General features: G+C 30.2%; 2 protein-coding genes across 4 annotated transcripts; one reads left to right on the top strand and one right to left on the bottom strand.

Moving 5' to 3' along the window:
* Positions 1–184: 184 nt before the first annotated feature.
* Positions 185–3,602, bottom strand: LOC129918351 (PRKCA-binding protein). 3 transcript variants are annotated; one of them, XM_055998825.1, is made up of 4 exons: positions 3,282–3,602; positions 2,496–2,627; positions 1,829–1,940; positions 185–1,767 (listed from the first exon to the last, which is right to left on the bottom strand). In XM_055998825.1, the coding sequence occupies exons 1-4, from the start codon at positions 3,326–3,328 to the stop codon at positions 418–420; spliced, it is 1,641 nt and encodes a 546-aa protein (XP_055854800.1). In that variant the 5' UTR covers positions 3,329–3,602; the 3' UTR covers positions 185–417. The 3 variants fall into 3 exon arrangements, with proteins under 3 accessions (XP_055854800.1, XP_055854801.1, XP_055854802.1); XM_055998826.1 differs by lacking the exon at positions 2,496–2,627; XM_055998827.1 differs by lacking the exons at positions 2,496–2,627; positions 3,282–3,602 and adding an exon at positions 2,018–2,150.
* Positions 3,603–5,413: 1,811 nt separating this feature from the next.
* On the top strand, positions 5,414–11,541 carry LOC129918350 (arrestin domain-containing protein 17). Its single transcript, XM_055998824.1, has 6 exons — positions 5,414–5,764; positions 8,282–8,437; positions 8,511–8,722; positions 8,803–9,174; positions 9,247–9,487; positions 10,126–11,541. The coding sequence occupies exons 1-6, from the start codon at positions 5,650–5,652 to the stop codon at positions 10,272–10,274; spliced, it is 1,245 nt and encodes a 414-aa protein (XP_055854799.1). The 5' UTR covers positions 5,414–5,649; the 3' UTR covers positions 10,275–11,541.
* The last annotated feature ends 1,479 nt before the right edge of the window (positions 11,542–13,020 follow it).

Raw genomic sequence — 13,020 nt, 5'->3', positions numbered from 1 at the left:
AAAATAGTATAATTCGTTCAAAAACAAAATATTAAAAATAAAGCTAGTATGTCATTTTGTAGATAATAATACACACTTTAAAAATTTCAAACAATTCCGAAAAATAATAATAAAAAATCCACTTCAGGAATCAAATATATATGTATAAAGAGAACCGAATTATTTTTTTTACAATTTATTAGCAGTTAATTAGATTATTTTTTTTATTCAACACCCATATATATATAAATTTGTCTGTATTTTGCTACCAAACGATTAAATATAAATAATACATAATTTAAAAGTATGCACTTTTTTTTATATAAAAAATATCTAAGTTCTACTGGACAATGTTATAGCAGAGAGATTGAGAGATAGAGATCATACAATTTATAAATTTTGTATATTATTTCAGTCAAATCCAATATTTTTTTCCTTTTATAGCAATAAATCTACTAATGCTCCTCTACTCGTTGAAGGTTCATTATTTGTTGATTGAAATGGTCTCATTGATCCCTGTTGTTGACCAGCTGTAAGGTCCAATCCAAACAAACCTAATTCTTTTAATAAATCATCATCAGCACGTGATGGGGATAGTAATGATGACGATGATGATGTAGACGGTTGAACTGGACTAGATACTGAAGGCATTTCTGTTGTTGTATTTTTTGTTGTTGTTTGAGCTGAAAGTTCATTTTGATCATCATTGCTGGTACCTAATAAGTCTATAATATTTGCAGGATCTTCTACCGCTTCCACAGCTTTAGCTACTTCCTCCTCATTGCCATCTTCTTCATCTACATGTGGTGACAGAACATTTGATTTATATTCAAATGCCGATGATTTGAAATCAACTTCAATTGGAAATAGATTTGGGTGTTCTTCCAAACGCTCCACTGCTTTTCTATGCAATTCAGCAAAACTTTCCAAAATACCACGAAGTTGTCGTGTGAGATCATTAACATGTTTACTCTCAAGTAATTCCATTTTTTCCAAAACATCATTTCGAAGTTGGGCAAATTTTGAGCGTGCTTCTTGGCGGCATTTTAAAATCAAACGATATTCATAATTACCAGTCTCTACACGATACAATGATTCTTGGAGTGAAGCAAAACTATGCTCTTCATCGTCCATTTCTTTGACTTTCAAACAATACGAGAGATATGTAAATTTAGCATCTCCATATTTTTTTACCGTTAATTTTGTATCAGGAATTGCTTTATTCAAATACGTTCCAATATCAGCTAGAATTGGTTTGATAGCTTTAAGCATATTCACTCCATCTTTTTCGAAATTTCTATGTAAATCTCCGAATATAAGAAAAGCTTCTGAGGCCCTTAATTGTGGTTCTTTAACGCTTATTTCCGCAAATATATCTCCGAATTGTTTATAAGTCGTTAGTAGGTCAAAGTAAGCCTTTAACATTCTTTTAGCATGATCAACTAAACCTTTGTACATATATTCTGTTCCTTCTAGCTCTTCAAGTCGTTTAACCAATGAATCATTACATAATATTGCTCTAGAAAGTCCCAATGAATCGGCTGTGCTACTGGACATTGATTCCACAAATCGATGTTTGATTTTCTTCAGAAGTATATCAAATGATTTTCCTTGTTCCAAATCGGCATGAAGTTTGTTATAGTTGATGGTTACTTCTGTTGTTGCGACTTGAATCATTTTGGCAACCTCTACTTTCGTCTTTCCTTTTACATTTACCCCATTTACAGATACCAATTCATCTCCACTCTGCAAAGATCCTTCTTTAGCAGCAGGTGTTCCATCGAAAACCTTTAAAATGTGGAAGTTTTAATTATATAATGAAAATAAGTTTTAGGTTTAACTATCATACTTGGACAATATACAGGCAGGGACATAGTGGAGCTCCTCCACCAATACTGATTCCAATGAGGTTGGTTTGGTCTTTCGTTATTACAACTGTTCCAGTTGTTAACGTCATTCCCCTGAATATAAATATTTAATATTTATTTTGTTTGCATCGAATTTAAATCAAGCTTATTATTTAAGTTACAAAACTCACCCACACTTAAGGGATTTATTTAAAACATGCTTCAGATTAAAATAACAAAAACAATATTTGTTCGTATAAGAGAAGAAAAAACGAATTTTAAGATAGAGAAGGAGTAAATTGACCACTCTTCCCTGAGTTTTATAAACTAAAAGAAAAAAATATCTAAATTTTTAAATTAAATAATAAAACCACTCATGGGGCTATTTAAAAAAAATTATTTTCTAATGATATCCATCGTAATAATAATTCTGAAGTTTTTATCTGTGAATGCTTTCAAAATAACACTTGAATCTACCCCAAAAACACAAAAATCGGAGTAGGTAATTTCTAATTCATTGGAATAATATTGTCACACCCACTAAAAATCAGAATCCCTAGTCAAAGTGCTGTTTTTTTATATAGTGAAAATCTAAGGATACATCCTTTTTGTCATATATCACGCCAAACTCTAGCAAGCTTCTACGAAATAGACCTTATCTGTACTTACAATCGTTCTAATTCGGCACTCTGGCTGTACATAACTTTTCGTTGGCATTGTTCTTCCAAACAAACAACTTGAAGATCTGCATTTTGTTCAATTGATTGAATAGTTCCTGGTATTAATTGATCTTCATCTTGACTTTGGAATTAATAATATAAGATAATTTGATTAAAATTTTGAAAATTCTTATCTAATTAGGTACGTTATGTGGTTTTTTACTATTTAAAACGAATATTATGATAGATCATAGATGACGATGAAATTACATATTAATGAATTTTTTTAACTAATGGCTATAAAAATTATTGCAATATGAACTAGCATTTTTTATGATTTCTTATCGACATTCAAATTCGCCCACCACTTTTGAATTGTAACTGTCAATTAGTGATAAGGAAATCCCAATCCCAACCTACACAATAATTATCGATTTTTCTAATCACATTGTGCACTGCAAGTTTTTTTTTTATTTAATAAAAGAATATCGATATTTTGTTACTTCTGTGGTTGTAAATTGATGAAATTCTGCAGATGAATTTAAAATTTAAAAAAATTGCTTAATGAGAGAACAAAAAGCCATCATATTGATGTAAAACTTTGCCTAAAACTAGCTCCTATTAAAATAAAATTATAAAAAAAGACACATGTATCAAACTAACCAAATTATAAAAAAAAAAATAATTAAAAACCAAATCTGCAAGCCGAAAAACATACAAAAAATAATCTTAAATTTAAAGTTAAACAAAATAAATTAAAATTATTAATTTAAAAATGAATTAATTCAATAGTTACATTTTATCTTCTTCAAAGAAGAAATCGTCGTCTGGATCGGTTAGCATACTGTAAAATTCCTTATCAGCACCACAAGGAAATATTTAAAACAATTTAATTTATAATAAAATTTATAATTTTTTTTGTTTTATTGCGTGGAAGATCAATTTCGTTTGCCTTTCAAAGACTGAGTATAGTTTCCTTTTATTATGACAGCTGTTGGTTTAATAGGGTTTGGTTCTTTTCCATATGAGTGGAATTCTTTGATTGTATGTTTTTTTTTATTAATATGTTAAGTTGATTGAAAAGTTTTTTATTTGATGATTGCTACAAATTTTAGGTTTAATTAATTAGGTAAATTTTATTTAAAATAACAAAAAAAGAATGTTGTTTTGGTACTTCAACAGTGAGAGAAAAATCAAGTTATAAAATGAAATTGAATGAAAACGAATACAGTCATGCGCAGGGAATCGAAATTTTAACACAGTGGCGTTAAAAGCCATTTTCTATAGCCTAAATATTCACTAGTTTAAGTTGGATTTATAAATTCATCTGGATGTAACCATATTTAAATTAAAATAATAACTCCAAGTCCATATTATTCACTATTTGAATTCAAACTTATAAATCCAATTCTTTAAATCCAAATGAATTTAAAACGGCTACTTTGGTTTGAGAAGGCATTTGACCACCAAACCCCTCTCTCGAGCAACTAAGGTGTCCCTATACAAGACCTTATCATCCCAGGGGATCTTTTACGTAAAACGAAACTAGCGGCATGTAACCGATAATGAAGTAAACGATAATCATGACAAAGAGCGATTATGTAAAACGAGAAGGCATTTGGCCAAACTAAACCGAACAAAATATTTTATTGAGGCTCACATACATTCTAACGGCAGACACAACAACATTATTACACCTAAACGAAAGCGGAACGATAGGCAAATAGTAGTCGTAAATATTAACGAGTATCTTTGAAATAAAACGATTATCGAGTTTGAACGATAATGAAGTTAGTTTGAACGATAATCATGGAAGAAGCATGGACTTTAACGAAGGCGGATGAAAAAGTCTTGGATTGTTTCGAGGGAAAAGTTCTTCGTGCGATTTTTGGTACCGTACGCATTGAAGGTGATTGGAGAAGAAGAAAAAAAATAAACGGCAACGGGTTATAACACGACACTAAAATAGCCACGAGAGTTAAATTGCAGCGCCTTAGATTGTTAGGTCACGTGGAGCGCATGGAAACAATGCTTCGGCCCGGAAAGTTTTCGATTCCAACCCAGCGGGACGGCGCAGTTGAGGAAGACCTCTTCTGAGGTGGCGCAACCAAGTGGAAGAGGACCTCAATCAACTTGGCGTGCAAAACTGGAAGCAGCGAGCTAAGGATAGATCTGGCTGTTGGTTGAAGCCCAAATCCACATCGGATTCTAGCCGCCATACGGCACTGATCTCCCTAAGTAAGTATTTGCTGAACGACTTGCACCTGGCATTCAATAATAGCATGTCATCTTACTGAAAAAAATAAATTTAAAAAAAAATTGATGGTCACAGACAGATTAATTTTACTTTTAACATTTTTGAAATTAAGACTTTTTAAATCCCTTCAATCGCGGCTGTTCTGATTTCAGTTCGCATTCTATTTTCTCCCGTTTTCAAATTCTAGCTGTTCCGAATTCCGTATTCGAATGCATTTTGCGAATACATAGGTGTTTCGAAAAATGAACGGACATACAATCCGACAAATTCTTTGCCGTTTTCAATCCGGGTAACAATTTGCTGCCGGAAAACAATATTCTCGTATGGAAATCAGAACAACCATTTGCAATGGATTCAATTTTCGTTTCCGTTTTCAAATTCGAACGAATATTAGAACAGCCGTGAATATAAACTTTATCCATTGAATTTAATTTATGTTTTGAGTGAATGATATGAGTAAAAATTTGAATTCGGTATGAAAAGTGGAGATTTTAATGGTTGGATTAAAAATTTCCCGTAATCCAAACTAAAATATGACCGTTTGAGATAACATGGTAACCCTAATTTGCCTTAAAAATGCGTTGGTCCGTTTCTTCGCTTGCTGAACATTTCCATTTTGTAATGCTGCGATCTGCGCATGCGATGCTATACGTTGATTTAAACTGTCAAACTAGTACTCATCCTCGTTTGCCTAGCTAGCTGCTATCTTTTCTGCTCCAAAGAAATTTCTTCTTGGGTGTGTTGTATTATATTTGTGTATATGCTCTAGCTAGTGCATATTTTTTCTGTTTTTTTCTGTCGTCTTCCCAATACAAAAATTTTCACAGACAGAAAAATTATTCATCAGTTTTTCAACAAAATATATTAAATCAATTTTAAAACAAAAAGAAACCTAGAATATATAACAATGGGTCTTAAAGGGTGTGAAATTCAATTGGACAATCCATGGAATACTTACTACGCTGGCCAGACCATCAATGGTCAAGTTAATTTAACATTTGATTCGCCAAAGAAAGTCAGAGGTAAGATGAAAAAAATAAAGAAAAATAAAAAAATAAAATTCTGTGCACAGTAAAGTCTCGAAAGTACCAGCAACAGAGAGATAGTCTGATTGCGGGTGGTGGGAGTGGAATCAGAATAAGAATGACTGGGCTATCTTGTCTGTGAAAAAAAACTAAAAAAAAAAAAAAATAAATACAGGAAAGGGTGGTGGCGGATGCGGCGCTGTCATAGCCGAAAAATGGTTTTTAAACTTAAATTCTAGACAAGAATCTATCACTTTTCTTTTATTTTTGGAAACATAAAAAAACACCAAAGAGCCAACAACGCATTCTCATCTAAAAGAAAAAACGGGATCTGCTTAGGTACTTCCTCCTCGTTCGTTGCGTTAGAGAAAAATTTCAGGAATGCCATAAACAATAATTGAGTGTAAGTGCTGAGTGCACCTTCTTGCGAAAAAATTCTTGAATCTTGAGATTAAAGAAAAATGTCTGCTCTTTTTTTTTTCATGTCAACCAAGCGCCACTTGAAGAAGTGACCTGTACCTGTCTTCTTCTATATTTCATCAATATATTATTTTTTTAGTGTCTGTCTATTTAAGCAAGACTATGCGCGTTTGAAGGAAAAATTAGAGAAATATTTTTGCCTCAGCCCCACGATCAATGACATCATACATAATTAAATTCGCTAAGAGTAATACGACTAGAGATAGGTACTATTGTTCATTGTTGTTGTTGTTTTTATTTATTCATTATTGAATTTTTTTTTCTTATGCAAATTAGTCAAGCTGATACATCAACTACAAAAAATAAAGGAAACAAAAAATGTTATCACTGCAAAATTGAATTAGTCATTAAATCTACATTTTTAAATGCAAATAAATATTATAACGGTATAAAGAAGTGGTTGATATTCTAGTCTCTAGTCTTTCAGTTGGACATGTGAATAAAGTTTAAGTAATACACTATTGTCACTTTTCTAGACTATCTATCAAGTAGGTAGTCTTTCAGTAGATTAATAATAGACGATCATGCCACGATTTGGGTTTTATCTATGCTTCAGTCAAGTTTAGGTAGAATTTAACAACCAATAGGTATGCAGGCAGAACAAAGATATTTTTTTAGCAGTTTAAAGCTGAATTATAGAATTAGATATCAAACTAGACTGCGAGGTGTACTGACTGATTTATATTAATATTACAAGAAGGTATAAACATGTTAGCCAGCTTGTATCGGTGCCGATTTATTACAATTTTTCTCATAATCGGTGTCGTTACAAGTCGGCAGACTTACATTTTTTCTATCTACCAACTCTCGGTCCAACTAATAAGTTTTCCATGTGAGGCACAAATAAAATATTAATACTTTGTAGGCACGAAATCGTTTCACCATTTTCATCAGTGTATAATACAAAGGAGAAACATTATTTTCTCTTGGAGTTTGTTTAGTTTGTTTAAGTATATCAATAGGTAACAGAATTGATTGCAAACTCTATTTTTTTCTATCGGGCGACCAACCAACTCCTACAGATTTTTTGAATTATTGATTTTTAAAGAAATTGCATTAGTTTGAAAAAAAAAAAAATATTTCTTCCAAAAACAAAATTCGGCGAAAAAAAGAACATAAATCGTTAAATTTTAATATTTCAAAAAATCCTACATACTTCACTGGAGAATAGTATTTTAAGGTAGAGAAAAATTTCAGCCCGATCGGTTAAAAACTGTAGGAGTTAGTTGATCGCCCGATGGAAACACAGGAGTTTGCGAACATCCTGAACTACGCCGCCATTTAAAAAATTTCACATTAGCCTATTCTGTTACCTATTTATATACTTAATCAAACGCTGATAAAAATAACACTAGAGCCATATATGCAATATGCATGTCAATATTAAGAAAAACCTTATGATCAAAGAAATAGATTGTGGTTATATTAACCATACGGCCACAACTTTTCGGTATAGATAATCATGCATCCTTTGATTTAAAATAAATTAAGGTGTCTGAGAAAAATATTTAACCAATATTTCGATCTTTTTCATAAGATATAAGCAGAAAATTTAAAAAAGACATCATGCAAAAAATGATATATACTTCTTTTTAATTATTGATTACTTGTACTACATATTTCCATTTCCATCTTGTAAGAATTTTTATATTTTTTACTTAATTCTTATTTTCTCATATTACGAACTTTATGTCTATACTACTACTAAACTAAACACAGGTTATATCATTTTCTTATAAAGGCTGCGTTACGCACGGGTCATATCCATCCGACGCCAACGAATGATAAGTCGGTGTTTTCTGGCCCTTCCTGAGTAGGCAACTCTGTTACCACGATTTTTGAAATTAATAAATAAATAAAAAGCGTTTTTTTCCACTTAGTTCATTCAATAAAATAAAATTGAAAGCAAAAAAAAACTAATTTTTTAAATAGATTTCTAGTTCTTTTGCACATTTTCAAAGTCTAGATGACGCTGGTTTCTTACTTCTCTTCCCAATTTTACTTACAAAAAAATTAAACTCATAATTTTTTCAGGAATCATTATTCGTTTTCTGGGAGAAGCGAATACCGAGTGGTCCGAATCAAAACGCGTTACAAATAGCGAAGGCAAAGATGAAGAAGAAACTGAAAATTTAACCGGCCATGAAGAATACTTTCAAATTCAGTATTATCTTTTAGGAGGAAAGAACAGTAAGTGAAAATTTTATCTTATTTTCAAAAATATTTCTTAAAAAAATAATAATTATTATTAATTATATTTAAGGTTCGGAAACTGAACTACCAAGTGGTACTCATACTTATCCATTCACATGCGCCTTACCACCAACTCTGCCATCCTCGTTTGAAGGTGAATTTGGCCATGTTCGTTATACAATAAAAGTAACCCTTGATCGTCCATGGAAATTCGATCAAGATATGAAAATGGCATTTACTGTTGTTTCGCCAATTGATTTGAATCTCAATCCTAGAGTTAAGGTTGGTATTTAAATTTTTTTGTTTTTTTTTTTGTTGAGATACATAAATTCAATGGATTTTATTTTATTTTTTCGATAAAGGAACCCTTCAAACTTGAATTAGAAAAATCATTCTGCTGTTTCTGTTGCCGTTCGGGTCCACTTGCAGTTGTTGTCAATTTACCAGTTACTGGTTTTGTTTCTGGTCAAATAATACCGATTACTTGTGAGTGTGATAACGCTAGCAATGTTGGTATTACATTGGTCAAGTTTATACTTCGCAAAGTAGTTGCTTTTCATACAACTCAACCACGTCGGGAAACCAAGAAGGACAAGATAACAATATCTGAGTTAAGTGTTGGACCAGTTGGTGCATCTGAATCGAGGACCTGGACTCAGCAATTAGAAATTCCACCGTTGCCTCCATCGAGTTTGTTGAACTGTGGAATAATCGACTTGGATTATCAACTTCATGTAAGTTAAAATTAAAAATTTATTTTTGATTTCTAAATGTTTGATTGTTATTTTTTTTTAAATTGAATTCAGGTGGAAGTCGATGTTAGTGGTCCGCATAGAAATCTTACTGGAAATATTCCTATAACCTTGGGAACCATTCCATTGGCTTCATTTAAATCACCAGCACCTTATACGGATGTACCAGCTCCCGAGGATCCATCAATGGCTCCAACACAGCCAGTTAGTCCAGCTAGCCCACCAAATGGTGCTGGCGGTGCTTTGGGATGGAATATGGCTGATAGTGCTGGAGGACAACTCTATCCTAATATTCGTAAGTTTCTTTCTTATTGACGATGTCTAATACCCTTTTTGAGTTCTAATTAACATAAGACTTATTTATCTGTTATAAAAGATTTAAACATTTTTGGAAGTCCTTTAATAATTGTGAGTCAGTTGAGTTGAGAGACAGTTACATAAGGCTTAGAACTATTTTTTGTTCAAAAATACATAAGTCAATTCAAATTTGTTCAGTCCAGCTTTTTTGGCGCTTAAAACTTCTTTTTTTCTAATCAGATGACGCCTGAAGGAAAGTATACCTATTTTTTCGTTGAAAAGAACCATTCGGCCTTATCACGAATTCCATTCGTATCGGAAATTTGCTACGATTCCTGAAATAATAATCACGGAATCCATTCGTAAAGGAAAATTTCATACAAATCGTCAATACGATCGGATTTTGTGATTGTTTTTTTTTTTTTCGGGAATTGTAGAAAATTTTCGAATGATCCCTTGAATTTGTCAAGTATTTGTAAAACCTTTACTTTTATTAACATACAACAGGCTATCATAGTCATGAACTTTTGAATACGTGCAGATTATAAAAAGAAATGGAACCTTTATTTTTACAAAAATAATAATAAAATAACTCGGAATTTCAATATTGTATTATGTAACTTGTTTATTTCGCAGCTCCACCACAATTTTCTGAGAGTCAATTTAAGGCAACTACACTGCAGAACAAGGAAGATTCTGAACACACTCAACTTCTTGATACTAATTTTGCTCCAAGGTATCCAACGTTCCAATTCAACCCAAGTGCTCCTCCATCTAATTTCTAAATTGCTCTCTAATGGTAGCTACAAAATCAGAAAAAAAAATAAAACAAAGCGAACAATTAAACAAAACATTACAATACAACGCACAAAAGACGTGTCTAATTGAAATTTATTTTATTTTTCTTTGTAAAAAAATAAACAAAAAAGACAAAAAGTTAAAAAACAGAAAAAAATCATCTTTTTTGTCAGTGCTTCTTTAATATTTTTTTTATTTTTCAAGAATGGGTGCTGTGATTGGAATTGTCATCACATTTTATTTTACACAAATATTTATACATATATTTTTTATATAAACAAAAATAAGAAAAAATTAATATTTTTTTGTAACACTAATACTTTTTTTGTCCATTTTATAAGACTTTTTTGTATGTATAAATAAAATTATTTTTTTTATTTAAGAATTTAAAAATACAAAAATAAACGGGTTGAATTTTATTTTGGCTTTCCGTCCAAGTGATTTTTTTTTTTTTTTTTTATTAATGTTTAATTTGCTCTTGAATCTCAGCTATTTTGAGTAACTAATTAACACTTCTTACTATATATACCACACTTACTAAACTATATAATTAATAATGTAATAAAAACAAAAGAAAAGAAATTTTGTAAGACGAGCTGCTTCCAGCAAAACATCCTAAACGAAAATTAAACACAGACATAAAGAAATAGTTTTTTACTCTGATTGTTGATCCTTGAAGTTTTAATTTTGCTTAGAAATCATGAAGAAACAATGAAATTTCATTTTCAACAGGGAAAAACTAGTATTTAAAAAAAAATGTGAAACATCTCACTGTGTATTTATAAAACTTTAGATGATTTGCCTATAAAAAATAATGATTTGATATTCATCATCACTCTTATACATAATATACAATATTTAATATAATATTTAGAAAGAACAATACAAAAAAAAATAACATTACATTTTTTGAAGGAGAAGAGTATAATATAGAATATGAGTGCCTAAAATAAATATTTTTTTAAACAATAAAATAAAAACAAATCGAAAAAAATACAACAAAAAATATAAAAATATTTAACCGAACAAAAATCAAAAAATTAATTTGTTTTTCAAATAAATCAGAATATAGTTTAAAAAAAAAAAAGAAATAATTCAGAAAATCAATATTTCGAAATTTTTATAATTTTATTTCGCTAGTCAATTTATTGGAAAACGCATTGCGTTTTAAATAGAAACAAAGAAATCAGAAGGAGAAAATTTTTTTAAAATGATGCAATGGAAAGTAAATCTTCAGCTTTTTAGAAAAAAAAATATATTAAAAAAAAAAATCATCAATTCTTGTATGATTATTACAATGTATCCTAAATGGACTTTTTTTTTATATACATACATACATAAATATAATTATTATGAAATATTTCGATAATTCTGCTTTATTATGTCTTGTCAAAATGGTTTTTTTGGCATAAAATGCTCTATATGAGAAAATTTCTTATTTATAATTTTGTACGGAATATATACAAATAAAGAAATCAAAATAAAATACTTATTTTTGTTTTCATTTACTTTTTTTTTATAGCCGACACTCTTATTCAGATAGCTCAGCAACCAGAAAGCTCAGCATCCAGACCTCGATTGCAAATAAATCACCAACTTAACCGAAACTCCTAAGCTCTGAACAAACAAACATTGCAAAAAAACGAAAATAAAGGTTTTGATAATATTTTTCACATAAAATCTACATTTATTGAAAAAGACACCAATTTCAAGAAAAAATAAACCTTCAGATCTGAATAATTTTAATAGAAGAATGAATATAGTCTAAGAGTCCACAGCGAATTTTGGGAGTGGAGGTATAACCAAAATGTGAGTTTGCAGTATCATAGGGGAAATGACAGCATAATTCCTTATATTCAGAATGTGAATTTTTTATTTAAAGCTGCCAGACTTTCGAATACGTCATTAGAAGGCATAATGCTTTAAAACTGCATACTCACATTTTGGTTATACCTCCACTCCCAAAACTTGCTGTGGGCTCTCGGCCTAATATGTAAAATTCTTCTTGATTGAAATGTAGACTAAACAAAACCAAAAAGGCTTGCAGAATAGGAACTAGGGAGTTGAAGTCTTGATGATTTAAAAAATTGGTCTACCCGCATCAAATCTGATTGCAAAACCTTAAATAAATAATATTATGAACCCACGTTTTCACAATTAAAAATTGGTTAATGACAGTGTCAATATCGAGGAGTTGTACTGTGTCATATTTCTTATAACATCCAAATTGATACCTAATATAACATAAAGATATAAACAAATTAACGCTTAATTGTCTTTTTTTTAATTTAAAATCATTTTAATTGTTAAAATTAACTCAATCATTTATTGTTGCTCTTTTCTAATATGAGCTAAATAAATATAACGAAAAGAAATTAATAGTTTATTTATTGTTTATTATGCTTGGAACTTAACAAAATAAAGTTAAAGAATTTTGAGTTATAATAGAACCATACCATAATAAAAAAAAAACAGATTTTTCAATAATACTATGTACATAATGTTTGTTTAATCGAGTAGAGTAAGTAACTGCCGATGTGAGCTATAAAATAAATACTGACTGTTTCTACTTTTTATATTTGGAAAATAAAAAGGACTTAAAGTGATCAGTATTTAAGTTTAATATTTTTTTTAGTTAAGTATGTGTATAGGTAGGTATTTTGTTTTTAAGAAAATATGTTCAATCTAATTCTTATCTCAAAAGTCATTAATGCATTTTATCAGAATTTAATA

This window comes from Episyrphus balteatus, chromosome 4 (assembly GCF_945859705.1).
Source record: "Episyrphus balteatus chromosome 4, idEpiBalt1.1, whole genome shotgun sequence".
Lineage (NCBI taxonomy): Eukaryota > Metazoa > Arthropoda > Insecta > Diptera > Syrphidae > Episyrphus > Episyrphus balteatus.
This window is presented reverse-complemented; position numbering and strand designations above follow the sequence as displayed.

Excerpts from the sequence above, each read along its gene's own strand:
- LOC129918351 (XM_055998825.1), bottom strand. The coding sequence starts at position 3,328 with ATGCTAACCGATCCAGACGACGATTTCTTCTTTGAAGAAGATAAAAT. Across the intron at positions 1,941-2,495 it reads AGTGCCGAATTAGAACGATT|GGGAATGACGTTAACAACTG; the intron begins GTAAGTACAGAT and ends ATTTATATTCAG. Across the intron at positions 1,768-1,828 it reads CCTGCCTGTATATTGTCCAA|GTTTTCGATGGAACACCTGC; the intron begins GTATGATAGTTA and ends CACATTTTAAAG.
- LOC129918350 (XM_055998824.1), top strand. The coding sequence starts at position 5,650 with ATGGGTCTTAAAGGGTGTGAAATTCAATTGGACAATCCATGGAATACT. Across the intron at positions 5,765-8,281 it reads TTCGCCAAAGAAAGTCAGAG|GAATCATTATTCGTTTTCTG; the intron begins GTAAGATGAAAA and ends TAATTTTTTCAG. Across the intron at positions 9,175-9,246 it reads ACTTGGATTATCAACTTCAT|GTGGAAGTCGATGTTAGTGG; the intron begins GTAAGTTAAAAT and ends AATTGAATTCAG.